Source organism: Rissa tridactyla, chromosome 22 (genome assembly GCF_028500815.1).
Source record: "Rissa tridactyla isolate bRisTri1 chromosome 22, bRisTri1.patW.cur.20221130, whole genome shotgun sequence".
In the NCBI taxonomy this organism is placed as follows: domain Eukaryota; kingdom Metazoa; phylum Chordata; class Aves; order Charadriiformes; family Laridae; genus Rissa; species Rissa tridactyla.
This window is the reverse complement of record NC_071487.1, coordinates 5,003,220-5,018,957: the sequence shown is the minus strand read 5'-3', so window position 1 is coordinate 5,018,957 and position 15,738 is coordinate 5,003,220. Positions and strand designations below refer to the sequence as shown.

The 15,738-nt window shown below is 52.1% G+C and overlaps 1 protein-coding gene across 1 annotated transcript; it reads right to left on the bottom strand.

Moving 5' to 3' along the window:
- Window positions 1-682: 682 nt before the first annotated feature.
- On the bottom strand, window positions 683-14,426 carry LOC128900490 (ceramide synthase 4-like). Its single transcript, XM_054181676.1, has 10 exons — window positions 14,148-14,426; window positions 12,286-12,403; window positions 10,898-11,016; window positions 8,850-8,907; window positions 8,239-8,289; window positions 7,393-7,485; window positions 5,865-5,993; window positions 5,455-5,561; window positions 1,968-2,112; window positions 683-805 (listed from the first exon to the last, which is right to left on the bottom strand). Exons 1-10 carry the CDS (start codon window positions 14,303-14,305, stop codon window positions 728-730), a joined length of 1,056 nt encoding a protein of 351 aa, XP_054037651.1. The 5' UTR covers window positions 14,306-14,426; the 3' UTR covers window positions 683-727.
- Between the last annotated feature and the right edge of the window lie 1,312 nt (window positions 14,427-15,738).

Genomic DNA, 15,738 nt, shown 5'->3' with positions numbered 1-15,738 from the left:
TAGTGGAAAAGGGTGCATTTGGAAGAGTTTCAGTTGCTTTCAATTTTAGGAGCCTTCTCCCTAAATAGACATTTAGTTAGCAAAATCTTTTCGACACGTGAACTATTTTGTGTAATTCTTACAACAAACACACCTCGTGTCAGCTGGGCGGGCCTGACTTGCAGAAATGGTTTATCCTTCCCCCAGGGCTAACCATTTTATGCTATGCAACTGAGAACTTACTTGCCACTTAAGCAGGTGTCTTTCACAAGCAAGTCCTTTCATGAGGTGGCTGGCGAGGACCACCAGTATCTTCTGAAATCGCAAATCGATTAAATCTTCAGCAGTTGTAGTTTATTATCTCACGAACCTTTGGGAAGGTTTTGGGATAACCACAGGAAGGTGTCATAACTTGAGCAGCTTGTTCCACCCCTCTTCTCCTGGTTACAGTGAGACTTTGGCGGGTAGACCTTTTTTTTTTTTTTTTTTTTTTCATGGGTAAATGATCATAGAGTAGTTGTAAAAGAATGGTCCCAACAGGAGAAGCGAGGAAAACATCTCCTGAAGTGACTTAACTGCCTGTCAACGCTGTGATGAAACGCACTTCCCTCTAGATACCAGATGGTGCCTCGGGCAGACTACTGTGAAGCCATTTGTGAGCCTGGCTGGCCTCTCCCCCCAGGTCCCATTCAACCTCCCCACTTTTAAGAGTCTGCCTGGCTCTTGGTATTTTGCAGCAAAGCCCGCTCTACTCTTGGTTCTTTGCCAGATCTTCTGCTTTGCTCCTGTCACTTTCCTCGGTGTCGCTTCTGGCGTCTTTTCTTTTCTGTAGGAAAGACAGACAATTGAAATGAGTTGCAAACCCTGTATCGTGGTATATATTAGAGGGGGCTAGTCCTGTGTTCATTCACAGCACTGGTGTGTAAACCTGACAGCTAAAATAAAAATAACAGGCATGACTGTGTCCTTAAAGCCAGTGTTGCGACCGTCCCTGCATTGGGACTTAAACTGCCAGAGGTTGATATTGTTATGGTTTCACCTAACTTTTGAATGCTTTTTTTGCCACCCTAATAATATTCTTGTAATGTGACCTTCTGAAAATTAGTATTTATTCTGCATATTTTCCTGTGCAGTTTATTACTGTCAATGCTCTGAAAGCCAGCGCCTATTTGTCCAGTGAGCGTATTGACTGGTCTCCTCATTTTGCAGTCATCTACAAACTTGATCACAAACTCCATCATTTCCTCCAGAAAAACTGTTTTTTCTCTTGATTTAGCTTCACAGAATGATAAGGGTTGGCAGGGACCTCTGGAGATCATCGTGTCCAACCCCCTGCCAGAGCAGGGTCACCCAGAGCAGGTGGCACAGGAACATGTCCAGGCAGGATTTGATTCAATGAAGGACTAGTTCAAGTAAGCTGAAGGTGTAACTCCAACACTGTGGTGGGTTATTTTCTGGCCACAGATCACCAAAGCCTTCACAAATCTACTCAGAGGTTACCAAGGTGCCATCTGCTTATGTTAGCAAGCCAGTCCAGGGAACTGCTTTCTCTGATGACAAGGTTTCTTCCAATGATCCCTATACGAACTCTGGCGTGCATCAAAAGACTGTGGAATGCAGCCGAAACTCAGAGGTGCGAATACACGGTGTGCTATCTACTAGGTTTATGTGTTTGCTCCTTCCTTACTCCACTTTGGACACACTGGCAGTTCCTATTCTCCCAAACTGCACGCTGAAAAGCTTCAGGCAGTGAGGAGCAAGGACTGTGGATGGCTCCCGTGTCACTAGAACACAGCTGTGAAGTAAAAGTGAGTTGCTGCTCTGATCTCCATGAGCAAAGGTATCCATACACCTCCCAGCATGTGACCTCAGAAGCTCTCAGGGCGTCCCCTTTCTCCCACCCCTTCCCTGCAGGCATGGGATCACCCTGGATCTCATGGTTTCTCATGAGTAGTTGTGGCACAGAGGAGACAAAGATTTTTTCGTACCGCACCATGGAGGATGACACCAAAGATCATCTGGATGATTAGATAGGACCAGAAGATGTGCAACAACTGCAGGATCATCAGGAAAGCGTTTATCACACAGCTTACGAGGAACAACTGAAACTTTGTCACAAAGTAATAGTATGTGCTGTGGGAAAGAGAGAGGAAGAGACAAATCAGAAGACACAACACTAAATCAGGCCAGGTACCTTCACACTTATCTGGGCAACTACTTGGCTTATGTGTCCCCAGGGCAGAGTGTGACGGATGCGTTCCACCCCTTAACCAAGCTAGTGCTGGTTTGGTACAGGATCCAAAGGAGGTAAAGGCTTGAGCTGCAGCCGAGAACTACTCTCGTTTCAACCTGTTCTCCAAAAACCCACAAAGGACACAGTAAACATCAATACAGATGAGTTTGGAACACTGATCGTGTGATTAATACATAAATAACAGTGGCTTTTTCAAAATTCATTTATGAAAAAACGACCTAAGTTTGGGTACAAGGAGCCTCATGCATAATTCTTCTAGCGCAATAGAAGCCAACTACAAGCCAACCACTTTGTGCCATAAATTTGACGGCCTGAGTGAGCCATCTTTGAGCTCTCCCTGCGAGGCAGCGTGGCTGCATGGCAGTGCTCTCCCCTTGAGCTGGGACACCTCTCAAGGTTGCTCCTTGATGGCAGAGAGACCTTTTACCAATGTCAGTTATTTGGTAAATGACCAATAGCGCACGCACTTAATAAGGGCTGGAGCCCCTCTGCTGTGGGGACAGGCTGAGAGAGCTGGGGGGGTTCAGCCTGGAGAAGAGAAGGCTCCGGGGAGACCTTCCAGCCCCTGCCAGTCCCTAAAGGGGCTCCAGGAAAGCTGGGGAGGGGCTGTTTGCAAGGGCATGGAGCAACAGGACGAGGGGCAACGGTTTAAACTAGAGCAGGGCAGGGTTAGATCAGACATTAGGAAGAAGTTCTTTACACGGAGGGTGGTGAGACACTGGCCCAGGTTGCCCAGAGAGGGGGTGGAGGCCCCATCCCTGGAGACATTCAAGGCCAGGCTGGATGAGGCTCTGAGTGACCTGATCTAGTTCAAGCTGTCCCTGCTCACTGCAGGGGGTTGGACTAGGTGGCCTTTAGAGGTCCCTTCCGACCCAACACATTCTAGGAGTCTATTCTATGATTCAATATCACCCATAGCCCTGTAGTCTGGTAACTGGTTTTGCCTTGATGACACTGATGATTGCATGCTGAACTGATGTCAATAATCAAGTGCGGGACTAGGTCTGGATCCATCCGCACCTACACTCCTCTTTGAGAATGAATTTACAAAGCAAGGGCGTCCTTTCTGATCCTCATGACCCAAGAGGAAGGCCTCCCTTACCCTTTCTGCCCTTGGTCTCTCTACGAATCATTTTAACTGGAGTGTAACTCGATTTTCCTCTGTATGTTTACCCGTGCGGTAATTAAGAGAGTGAACCTTGCCATCAAACTTTGCAAAGCTGCGCTTTGTAACATCACATTAAAATTGCTTTGCTAACACTTAACGACAGGGGTTCTTTTAGTGATCTAAACCACCCATTCGCAACACGGAGCCGAGCTGCGCTAGGACTGCGCCATCAGGCTCCAGGCTCTGCCCAGCCCTTGCAAAGCAGGTCCCAGGGCACCTGCCGAAACTCTGTATTAAAGTTACCAACGACGCGATAGCTTTTGCAGACAGGTCGGTTATCAGCAACCTGCAATGCTGCCCAGAAGAACCAGAAACCGGCAGCGTTTCTCCTAAAATAAATCCGGAGAGGCGCAATGCACTAAAATCAAACCATAAGGGGACCTGGCCACTGGTGCTTAAATAAAAAGGTTATAAATGATCTTTTTAACTGAAGTTAGGCTGGAGTTGAGGGTTCAGATGAAAAGTTGGGCAGGGGAATTATTTTTGGCGGAAGGCACAGAAAGCCTGTTATCGTCAGTGACAGGGACAGAAAGGAGGAAAGCACTGGTTTGGAAGCAGCAGAGAGAGCAGAGAGCAGTTCAGCACGGGAGAGACATGCCAAGCGCCTCCTGTTCTGCAAGTTATCGTCTAAGACGTGAAATCTAAGACATACTGGAAGCTGGGAAAGAAACGTTGTTGGATATAGTGTGTATTTGCTCTGCTCTTGCCTTCCTGGCCACCAGCTCCTTGCTGCTGCTGCAGACAGGTGCTGATGTAGGTGGACCCTTGGTCCGATCTGGGACATCTGTCATCTTCTTTGTCCTTACGTTATGATAGAGCAGGTCGAGATAGCGGGGCTCCACTTTTTGCAGCGGAGACAACTGAAATCATGGTTATTGTCGTTTCTTCCTCAGGAAACTTGCCTCAAGCTTTTATTGCTTTTCTCTCTAAAAGGGAGCCATTTCACCACCAGAATCTTGGACCCGTTGTGCCAAGTCAGCCTCACGGGCATCCAAACTCAATGGCAGCAGGACCAAATTTCAAAACTCAGCATCTTCGGTGCTGGTGTGGAGCCAGGGCAGGAATAGAGGACAGCAATGCAGATTTGTCCCTGTGTGTGTCTATAACAGGTCCCATTTTAAAAACTCTGGCTGTAACAAATGAAATGTATGGTTTCGAAAGAAAGCAGAAACCTTAGGCTGTAACGCAAGTGTTGTGGAATGAGTTTCTGGAAAGTTAACCAGGATCGCCTTTTCCGGGCAACCTGGCGGTGGTAAAGAAAGGAAAGGAGAGCAATTTCAGCAGTCAAAGGCTGGGAGCGTGGTCAGATGTGCGTAGGCAAAAGCCATAGTCCACAACTGGTGCCTGTGTGTGGCTTCTGAAGGAATCTTTGTTGATCCCCTCCCAGCGTGTCGAGTATTCTCCCTCCTGAAGCCTCACACTCATGACTTCCTTGTTTTGTTTCAACTAGATGGTGGGTCACCTTAAATTACGACGCCGTTGTTTCTACATTAATTTTATCTCAATAAAGCTTTAAGCAGGTCTTTCTTAGGCTGCTAAGAAGTTCTTGGGAAATTTTAAGGAGTACAGTTGGTGCCTTCTTTCTCTTGTAGGAACCAGTGTTTGCAACAGAGAGAGGCCATTTCGTCCACACTGGAAGAGTCAAACCAGGTCTTGAGCAGGAGTAGAGGGGAAGGATTACCCTCAGACCGTGCTGGGGGTGGCTATAGGCAGATGGAGAAAGACAGCATTCCCAGAGCTCATGAGAAGTCAGCTGCTGTGACTGCACGTGAGCATCTCATCACAGCGTGAGAGACAGACCCTGCCTGGGAGAAACAGCGAGAGCATGAGAATGGAGGGGCAGAGGCTATGGCTCTAGATTAATTAATTAATATAGCTAAAAACCTGTGGGCTTTTTTTCCTTGGGTTCCTCAGTTCCAGTTGGATTAATTTTTGAGCTTACCTGTGGTGTCCTGTTCCTTGCCTTTCCTTCCCTCAGCATGGAGGGCCATCTCTCCATAAGCTCAAATCGCGCGTAACACCCGCGTTCAGAGAACATTAAAACACAACTCACATTAACGGGAAAAGGACAAGCCGAGAGATGATGAAAACCACAGCGAAAACAATAAAGACTGCTTCGCAGACCCGCTTCCATTTCATGTAATGAAGCATCTTGGCAAGCTGTAGAGAGACAAATTGCCGTATGTCCCGTGTGCCTGTGCTCTCCTTCTCGGGGGCTGATGGATTCCCCACGGCCTGCAAGGGTTACCCAGCCTGTGGGGATGTGTCCCAGGCCCTGTGCACTCGCTTTTCCCCAAGGGCAGTAAATCTGATAGTTCCTAAATGCCCTGGCACTATAGTACGCGTGTGGCCACTTGTGTGGGCCCCTGCACCCGCACGCATCGTGTGTGGCAAGGCACATGGGCCGTGGTACTACCCACAGACGCGAGCACAGATCCGCATTTCCCACTGAGGGTAACTCACCTCTAAAATGTAATCAGAGGCATCATGGACCAGCATGACTATCGTCCCAAACCGTACGAGATTGGCACAGTAGGAGACAAAGATCAGAGTGATGGTGGCGACGTGGTGGATGATCTGTTCCTTAAAGTCCTGGCATGAGAAGAGACATTGCGTGTCACTCGTACCTTGACCTGGCAGCACGGGTTCCTGGGTGCTGCTGCCTCACTAGGACATGTCAAACACCTCCACGAACCACCAGTGCTCCCCACTGTGCTACAGCTCGCTCAGGTCCTGCACAATCCCAAGGAGAACGAACATCTTTATGCTTTGTTTATGGAAACCCAGATAAATACCAGTGAGGTACACGTAGATGCAAACATGCTAGAGGACAGATTTTTATAAATTTTCCATGAATCAAGCTGCCCTTAAAAAATTCCTTTCTTAACACTCCATATTTTCCTCCCAGCCCCCTCCACTGTGTATTGAAGAGCTTTTTGTAATGACAGCAGGTTGCCCTTGGCCTGGGGTAGGTCCTATCCACTAGCCATAATGGAGGCAGCTCTTCAGCCTCCCTGCGCTGCCCATGGAGAGGGACCAACGGAGTTGGGGTGGAGATACTGCAGGTGGGGAATACGCCTTCTCGCATGCCTCATGTAAATCGAGGACCTTGCTGGGTGGGTCATGCCCACACGGACAAATGTGTACGTGCACAAAGGCAATGCTTTGGGGTATGAGATGGCTCCTGGGTGCCCTGTGGAGAGATTGGGAAGGGCAGCTCTGGCTCAGGCCCCGGGAGGATCACTGCCAGGCAGTGGGTTCCCGCTTCTTCTGGGGAGCACTGCAGGTGCCCAATAACTGACGTGTCTACAAAGACTACTGCAGTGTTGGGAATTTTAGTACAGAATTTCTGCTGGTCCTCTGGACCCAGGACATGCTTTGCAAGAGTTGGGCAGAGTCCATCTCTGGGGAAAAGCAGGTAGTCTCTGAAGAGAGATGTGATCATCAAATTAAGGAGTCAAATGAAGCTAAGGCTGAAGCTCAGCTTGTGCAGTTCAGCTGCACAGCGCTGTGCCATCTCCACCGCAAACCAAGGCAAGGGCAGCAGTGGCTGCTGGGTCCGTGGGTCCCAGGAGCTCACCTCATCCCACGCTGCAAAAGCCACACGCAGTACCCTCATCACAACAGCCCGGCTCCCTCGAATCGGGAGGACGCAACCCTGAGCGGGGCTGTACCTGCGACCAGAGCTGGGAAGGGCCATGATGCCGTGTCCACCCAGTGACTGTCCCTTGGCCAGGTGTGGGGACCCCACGTCACCCCCAGCGCTTCCCTGGCCCAGCAGGCAGGAGGGCCGTGCAGCGCACGAGTGGGACTCAGCGCGGGGTGCGATGGTGGGATACGGGCGCTGCAGGGAGCTCGTGTGTTCAGGGCTCTTTGCAGCAGCGTGCTTGTCTTGTCCTTTGCACCCCCGGGGAGCTGGCAGCGGGAGGGAAGAGCCTCATGGCAGGGGCCGACCAAGCCGACGGGGTGCAGTTGTGCTGCTGTCACTCACCTTCCTCTTCACATCGAAGGGCAGGGTGACCACCAGTGAGCAGTAGAAAGAGAGCTCCAGCAGGTAGAACCAGCCCAGTGCGGGCGGGAGAGGCTGCGAGACAAGCAACAGGCAGTGTGACACCCCTGCCCAGCTCTGGGGGGTGGGAGAGGGGAAGCCCCTTCATTCAACCTGCGTTTGGGACAGCAGGGCTTGGTCACGTCTAAATTTTCCTGTTCCCCGTGACCGAACCATTTGCTGATGCACTGTCAAGCCTGGTCCGGAGCCAGGACCAGCCCTGGCCAGTCTGCAGAGGGACTGAGAGGAGCCGGGGGCCTCCACTCTGCAGGGGTGGGACACCTCTTATCTCCATCCATGCTTCGAGAGGCCGAGGGATGTCCTGACCACCTGATCCCTTTTGTGGGCACATACACGGAGCTGCTTCCAGCCAGGCTTGGGTTACAGAGAAACTCGTTGAGAAGAGGTGCCTGCTCAGGGCAGAGACTGTCCGTCTGCTATCATATGGAGTACCTACAGGGAGCTGGCCAAGAAGACAGAACCACGCTGTTCGTGGTTGCACATGTGCACGATGCGAGAATGAGAGACAGCAGGCGTCAGTTGAAACAAGAGAGGTGGGCGTAAGGAGAAACGTTTTCATCATGAGGGCAGTCAAACAGTGGAATAGATTGCCCAGAGATGTTGTGTTGTCTCCATCCTTGAAGGTTTTGAAAACTATGTGGGAGAAAGCCCTGGGTAACCTGCTCCAATCTCGCAGGTGGGTGCTGTCAGCAGGAGGTTGGGCGAGAGACCTCCTGGTCCCCCTTTCCAACACGAATTACTCTGCGATTCCCTGTACTTGCTGCTCACCTGTTGTGGAAATCTCAGCCAGCACACGGTGTGGTCCCAGAACCAGGGCTTCTGTGCAGAGAGAAGGCAGCAGTGAGAACCCAGAGCCTTTCAAATGACACGTAATGACCATGCAAAGAAGTACTTCAAGAAGTCAGTGTGCCCATGCTAGGTCCAATCTGCCTTTGAGCTTTGGAAAGAATGGTTGACAAAATGCACTTGTCATTAGTGGATGCACAGGATGTCACGTGGAGGGTCTCGATACGCAGAGGGCAGCAGCCCCCCCGCCAGGACGCAGTCTGCCCTTGGCCGAGATGCAAGGGCTGCGTGTGGGTGTCAGTGGGGAATCGCTTACACAATGATCTAAGACAAGGAGAAAACCATGGTAACATCACTGAGACCCAGCCACGTTCACCCAGGGAAAGGGAGACTTCTGCTGGATCAGGATTGGGGATGGTTCTGCTCTATGCCCCTGGATTTGTCCTTCTTTGGCTTTGGAACCCATAGTCATGGTCACACATGATCTTTGGATGGGCTTTCTGAAAAGGCCCAGGACCATCGGCCTCATTTGCCATGAACAAGGAACCCCTGAAATGTGTCACTCCACAGCAGCACCCTGCTCATGTACTTACATCATACAGGAGAGCCAGCCCAGAGAAGAATGAGGTTAAATAGAATGTAAATCTCCAGCTAAAACAGAAAAAAACAAGGAATTAAAATTTCCTCCAGAGTTGGAATAGCTCCTCAGGCTGTGCCCAGGACACTGCAAAGCCCACAGGGGAACCGAGGCTTGTTTGGAAAGGGATTTCATAGAATCATAGAGTTGTTAGGGTTGGAAGGGACCTTAAAGATCATCTAGTTCCAACCCCCCTGCCATGGGCAGGGACACCTCCCACTAGATCAGGTTGCTCAGAGCCCCGTCCAGCCTGGCCTTAAAAACTTCCAGGGATGGGGCCTCCACCACCTCTCCGGGCAACCTGTGCCAGTGTCTCACCACCCTCATGGTGAAGAACTTCTTCCTAACGTCCAGGCCGAATCGACCCATCTCTAGTTTTAATCCATCCCCTCTAGTCCTACCATTACCCGACATCCTAAAAAGTCCCTCCCCAGCTTTCTCGTAGGCCCCCTTAAGATACTGGTAGGTCACTAGGTCTCCTCGGAGCCTTCTTTTGTCCAGACTGAACAACCCCAGCTCTCTCACTCTGTCCCCATAGGAGAGGTGCTCCAGCCCTTGGATGATCCTTGTGGCCCTTCTCTGGACACGTTCCAGCATGTCCGTAGCTCTCTTGTAGTAGGGGCTCCAGAATTGGACGCAGTACTCCAGGTGGGGTCTCACGAGAGTGGGGTAGAGGGGGAGAATCACCTCCCTCGCCCTGCTGGCCACGCTTCTCCTGATGCAGCCCAGGATACGATTGGCTTTCTGGGCTGCAAGTGCACACTGACGGCTCATGTGGAGCCTCTCATCTACCAGCCCCCCCAAGTCCTTTTCTTCAGGGCTGCTCTCGAGCCAGTCACTGCCCAGCCTGTGTCGGTGCTTGGGATTGCCCCGACCCAGATGGAGGACCTTGCACTTGGTCTTGTTGTGCCCCGACCCAGATGGAGGACCTTGCAGAACCGCAGCTCTGTTGGCACATGCTGTTAAGGATACCCACAGCCCTCCCGGGCTCTGCTTTGGTCCGCGCAGCGCCCAAATTCCTGGCATACTCCATCAGCGTTAAACGGAATGCAGCATGGCTACCAAGATGCCTCTGCCTGTCTCCTTCGGCTGTGGGGGTGGTTGTCAATTACCTGCAAACGCTCAGGTACCACCGCCTGCGGAAGGCACCTAATGTTTGCTCATGGTGGTACGGGAATACCGGGGGTTTAATTAGTTTCCTCCGAAATGCTGCAGAGTGTGTTCCCCTGAACAAGGTTTCAGGAGAAGAATATTTTTTAAAAAGCATAACAACAGGATTCAAGCACTGAATTTTTTTCAGAGGGCGAGGGAGAGGGAGAGGAGATCTCGTGCCTGATGGGGGTCTTTGTGTGCGTACAGCCCTAACGCTCCAGCCCAGAACCGGAGAAAACCTGATTTTTTGAGAGAGACACTTGGTGACTCTCCTCTGCACTCTGACTCCGTCTGTAACTGAGATATGCAGGAAGATTTCACAGGAGAGAGCAAACAGCTCGAGGAAAAGGAATGCTGCGAAGATTTCAGCGCTTTCTGGTGTTTTTCAGTTTTTGCCTCCCTCCGTTCATGGCTTGCACTGCCTGCTAACCGCACTTCACGGATCTGTTCTCTGCCCAACGCTCCACACTAAGAGTATTTTAAAATATTAATTTTGTATCGAGATCACCTTGAAAAGAAGTTTGATGCAAGCAGCATCCCTGCTCAAAATCCCACCAGCATCTGAGATTTAAACCTGACCTGCACCGAGGACTCCTTTGAGGCGACTTTAACTTTTTAAAATTGAACGTGGAAAGGAAGGCAGGAGGAAGCTGGCAGCTCTGCCCGGAGGCTCTGTCGCCAGTGCGTGCAGTGGTGGGACCCAGCCTTGTGGCACAAAGTCTCCTTTCGCAGCCGCAGCCGGCAGCAGGGTCATCTGGGACCGTGTTCGGGGCTAAGGACAGGGCAGGGGATGGCGATGGTCTGCAGACCTTGGAGGTCTCCATCACCAAAAGCCTCTGCTGGCCCACCTACCTGGCCTCACAGAACTTCTTCATCAGCCTGGGCCGATCCTGGGCCCGCCGGTGCCGGAACCAGGTCTCCACGTTTTTGACCGGCAGGTCGCTTTGCTTGGCCAGTGAAATAAGGTCCCCCTAGAAAACAGGTGAGGGAAGCAGGACTTAGCCATCGTAAGGCGTCCGTCCCCGCGTGGGTGGAAGAGCCGTGTTCCCGCAGGCTGCCTCTGGTCCACATTTCCCTGAAGAACACCTTTCTTTGGGGAAAAAGAATAAATAAATCATATCAGCCATATTTGCATTTGTGAACTCCCAAATGATTTCGGCCACTTTAAAACTCCAATTCAGCCATATCTAAATGCAGGTTCAGGAGTAAGCACAGGCTCTCCCTGGTGAAATTTTGCCAGCCCAACACAACGGGATTCAATGTCTTTGCTATAAAAGTTAAAAGCATTTTTTCTTTCCAACTCTGATGCAATTTTGACTGGTAATTATCAGCTACAGATAGCAAACTTGAAGATAAAAGAAGTTTTAGCTTGTGATGATAAAGAAACAAGCACATAATTCCTTCAGTAACGTCAGAAAAAGCATCCGGCTGTTCGAGCGACTGCACTTTCACGGGCTAAAAAGCATCATTTCCGACACGCTTTATTTTGTGCATGAATTCCAAATAAAACTACCTAGCCTTAAGATTTATAAACTGTGACTAAAATGCATGTAAACATGAGCTCGTGAGCATTTTTTAATTCGTCTGACAAAGCTATGTACAAATTTAAGTCAAGAATTCTTTTTAAAATTCATGCATCGGTGTGAGTCGTGCTCTGGGCCCGAAGAGTGAAGGGGGTTCAATCCAGTTGGTGGCGGGTGGCGAGCGGTGTTCCCCAGGGCTCGCCGCTGCAACGGCTTCTGTTTGGTGTCTTTATCAATGACCTGGAGGAGGGGATCGAGCGCACCCTCAGTCAGTTCACAGACACCACCAAGTTGGGCGGGAACGTCGATCTGCTGGAGGTCAGAAGGCGCTACAGAGGGATCGGGACAGGCTGGATTGAGGGGCCGAGGCCAGTGGTGTGAGGTTCAACAAGGCCAAATGCTGGGTCCTGCACTTGGGTCACACCAACCCCATGGATGCTCCAGGCCTTACCCGCGCCCCCAAAGGGCGATGGCTGCCTCCTTACAGAGCCAGCAGCTGCTGTATTTGATGGGCAGCAGGTCAGGGGGTGCTGGGATTGCAGCTCTTGAACATGTGGGAAGATGCCGAAATACCTGCTTATGTCATCTTCTTCCCTGGGAGGGTGGTTAGCAGTAACTGCCCTGCCTGTGGGGCTGGTTTTGTTGGCCTGGGGTATTTGGGCAGGGAGAAGGTGTTGCCTGGGCTCTCAGGACACTGGGGACACTGGGGACACTCACCTCCCTCGGGGTTCTGCCCAGCTGAACGTAGAAGCCTTCCAGCGTGGCATTGGGCTGAACTTTGGGCCTCAGCCTGTCGCTCACACCCAGGCTCCTGCCCAAGGGCAGAGCTACGGTTCTGCAAGAGGAAAGAGTTCAGCCAGGAGAGGACGCGTGTGCCTGCGCCGTCAGCCAGGGGCAGCCGGCGGCAAGATGCCGGCAGTGCCGTATCCTGTGTATGGATGCACTGCACCAGGGGTCCAGCATCACCCTGGGGGCTCGCACACCCAGCCCAGGGGGCCCAGCACTGCCCCAGCCACACACGCACAGCCCAAGGGACCCAGCTCTGCTCCAGGGGCACACACGAAGCCCAGTGCCTCTGTCGGGTCAATGCTCTCCCTCGAGAGATACGCTGGCACCAAAGCAAAGGTGGGGAACGCTGGATGCATGGGGACAGTGCCCTGGATGCAGTGGAGACAGTGGAGACAACAATAACAACTCCAAAGTAAGCAATAATTAATTCCTTTGCTGAGGCCCCAAGACGCCTTGCCTTTCTCTGTGTTGGAGCACGTGCTGGTCCCCTTTACAACGTCCCAAGTAGCCCAGACCATGCCACGAAACAAGTCTGCAAGTGTCTGAGTGTCCCCTGTGCCCTGTGCCCAGGGTACCCAACCACTGGCTAAAGCAGGAGCCAAGGACAGAGCACATGGGGACACGCTGGCTCCTGCAGGAAACACCAGCTTTGCAGAAAATCCCAGCAAGGCTCCAGTGGGAGGCACTGGTTTCTAAAACCTTGTTGTTTCTAGAAAGCCAGGCAAGTGCAGCATCTTTGAGGGAAGACCTGATGATGCTGGAATTAATCATGGCTCTTCGTACAGCCCCAGTCTGCCACAGCTTCCGACAGGGCTGTGCACAGCGGGGAGGTGCCAGGTCTGCGGCGAGATGGGCCAGTGCTTCCCCGGCTCCTGCAGGCCACGGGGGAAAGCCCACGTCCTAGCTCTAGCTGAGGGCAGCCTTGGTGAGCACCCCCTGCCCGACGGCCTGCTCTGCCTGGAGGGGAAGCACCTCGGCGGGGAAGCACCTCGGCAGGTCTGCCCAGGCTGGCACGCTGCCCCGCGTTCACTGATCCGCTCCCCCGTCCCCCATGTGTGAGGTCGGTCTGCGCCTCCCTGCGTCTCTGTGCTCCTGGAAAAGGGGCCCAAAGCCCATCCTGAGTCCATCTCCTGCGCTGAGCCACGTGGACCCGCCTTGTTTCCACGCGCGAGTCCTGGGGGAGATGGCAGCCGGTCCTCAGGCTCCCTGGGGAGTACTGTTTCCCCCGGGTAGGGCACTGGAGTACATCATCTCTGACTGAGCTGGGGATCTCCGGTGCCGGGAAGGGAGAGCAGGGCAGAGCTGTGCAAGGAGTGGCATGAGCAAAGCGGTCCCACAACGAGCTCCAACAGCCATGGTCATCTCCTCCTCCTGCCTCTGTGCTGAGAGCGGGGGCTCACGTAACACCTTTGGGAGCATCCTACAGGCTCAGGCTGAAGCCTGGCTCAGCGGGGGGCTCCCGACACTGAGGTACCCAGCAAATCCCTCATCTGTGTTGCAAGCTCCCACTTGGATTCTCTCCAGAAGGACCCTCCACCCACCGCTGTGGTGTGACTGACGGACAGACACGTCCTTTCGCACCCGTTGGTACGGGTTATGTTACAGGTACAGGAGAGAGGGAGGGCAGGACAAAGAGCTGCCACACAAATACCATATGCCGCAAAAAGCAGAGATTCCAGTATTGTTGGGGATAATCCCCTGTTCAGGAAGCAGGGAAGGATTAGTCTGGAGCAGCCCTGCGAGACACTGGTGGCAACCAGCACAGGAGAAACCAGAATTGTTGCACTCACCTTTCAAAGATGTATCGGACAACGATCAAGAGCAGGGCACCAGGGATGCAGAGCAAGAGGTCCTGAGGCTGCGGGTAGGGTGCGCCCTTCATGTCTTCCCAGGTAGCTCCAGGTGGCAGCCAGTATTCGTGGTGCCAGAACCCCTCTGACAGCCCCATCCTGGTCAGATGATGGGCTCGGAGAGCAGAGGCTCTGGGGACTCAGGAAGCAGGGAGCAGCAAGGCATAAAGCTCACTCCTAAATCAGGATTCCCAGCTCAACAGCCTGTCAGTCACAGTCCCCACCTCTCACTCGATCCCATGAGCACGACTTCAGACTAGCTGAAACAGCATTACTTGTTCTGACCTGCCCGTCTTGGCAGTGGGGTAAGATGTTCTGGTACGAGAACGTAATTTAGTGGGTGTCGAGAAAGTGGATAACTTCAATTACGCTCTGCTGCACAGGTGACTGAAGTTCCTACACGGTGACAATAACAGCAGGGGCTTCTCTCTCACTCCCTCTTTCTACCAGCCTTTTCCTTCCCGGGCTGCAAAGCCCTCGCCTATTAATCAGCTCCGACGCCTGGCAGCAGGTGTGGATGGAGGTCTCAGGGGAGACTGGCCACAGCCATTGAGATCTTCTGGCACCCTTAGGGCCCCAACAGTCTCAGTTTTGGTTCCTCCATCTGGCCCAGCAACACGCCACATCCTAGTCGCATTTTGAACCATCACGTACCGAGCACTAAGTTGATATACCGCTCCCCAAAACTATTTGGAAGAGCTGACACTCAGCCCAGCACTTCAGGACACTTCCTCACGTGCGCTACACCGCTCTCCTCCATATTCCACTTCCCTGGTGTTTTATGACTCAGTCTCGCTACCGTAAACCCTCCTGCGATGCCTGCAGCCAGTCTGCACCACCACCACCGGGAGGAACTTTCATTATCAGCCAATTTTACCATCTGCCTTTCCCGCCCCCTTTTTTGGGCACCTGTTAACGATACCGAGCTGCAAAAAACCACCCCCCTGTTGGTGTCTCATGGCATCCTCTGTGGTGAGACCTTTCCAAATGCCTCTGCAAAGCTGAGTAGGCAGCAGGTTCTCTCCTCTGCATGTCCTCACTGACTCTTTGGGACAACGCCAGCGGAGTAAGACATAATTTCCTCATACACAACCCATGGAGACTCCTTCCTATAATATTACGTTCGTGTGCGTTTCCTCTAATTCCATCATTTATTACACTTTCTACCGGTCTGACCAGTCTGGGTGCCAAACAGCTGGCTGGAGCCCCTCACGTTCTTAGAACCTTCTTAAATTTTTCTGATAGCAAGACGATTTGAAACAAAAAATGCCGTTCCACAGCGGGTAGTTTAACTCCTTAGTTAAACAGTCCTTTAGCTGGGACTGTTTAGTTTGAGGAAGAGGAGGCTGAGGGGAGCCCTCATCGCTCTCTACAACTACTTGAAAGGCCATTGTAGAGAGGTTGGTGCTGGTCTCTTCTCACAGGTCATTAGCGATAGAACAAGAGGGAATGGGCTCAAGCTGCAGCAGGGGAGGTTTAGGCTGGACATTAGGAAAAAATTCTTCCCAGAAAGAGTGGTCAGACACTGGAA

Bases quoted from the DNA above. Each gene is read 5' to 3' on its own strand.
- LOC128900490 (XM_054181676.1), bottom strand. From the start codon at position 14,305: ATGGGGCTGTCAGAGGGGTTCTGGCACCACGAATACTGGCTGCCACCT. The intron at 8,290-8,849 runs GTAAGTACATGA...CTCTCTGCACAG, and splicing joins GGCTGGCTCTCCTGTATGAT to AAGCCCTGGTTCTGGGACCA. The intron at 5,994-7,392 runs GTGAGTGACAGC...TTCTCATGCCAG, and splicing joins CCTTCGATGTGAAGAGGAAG to GACTTTAAGGAACAGATCAT.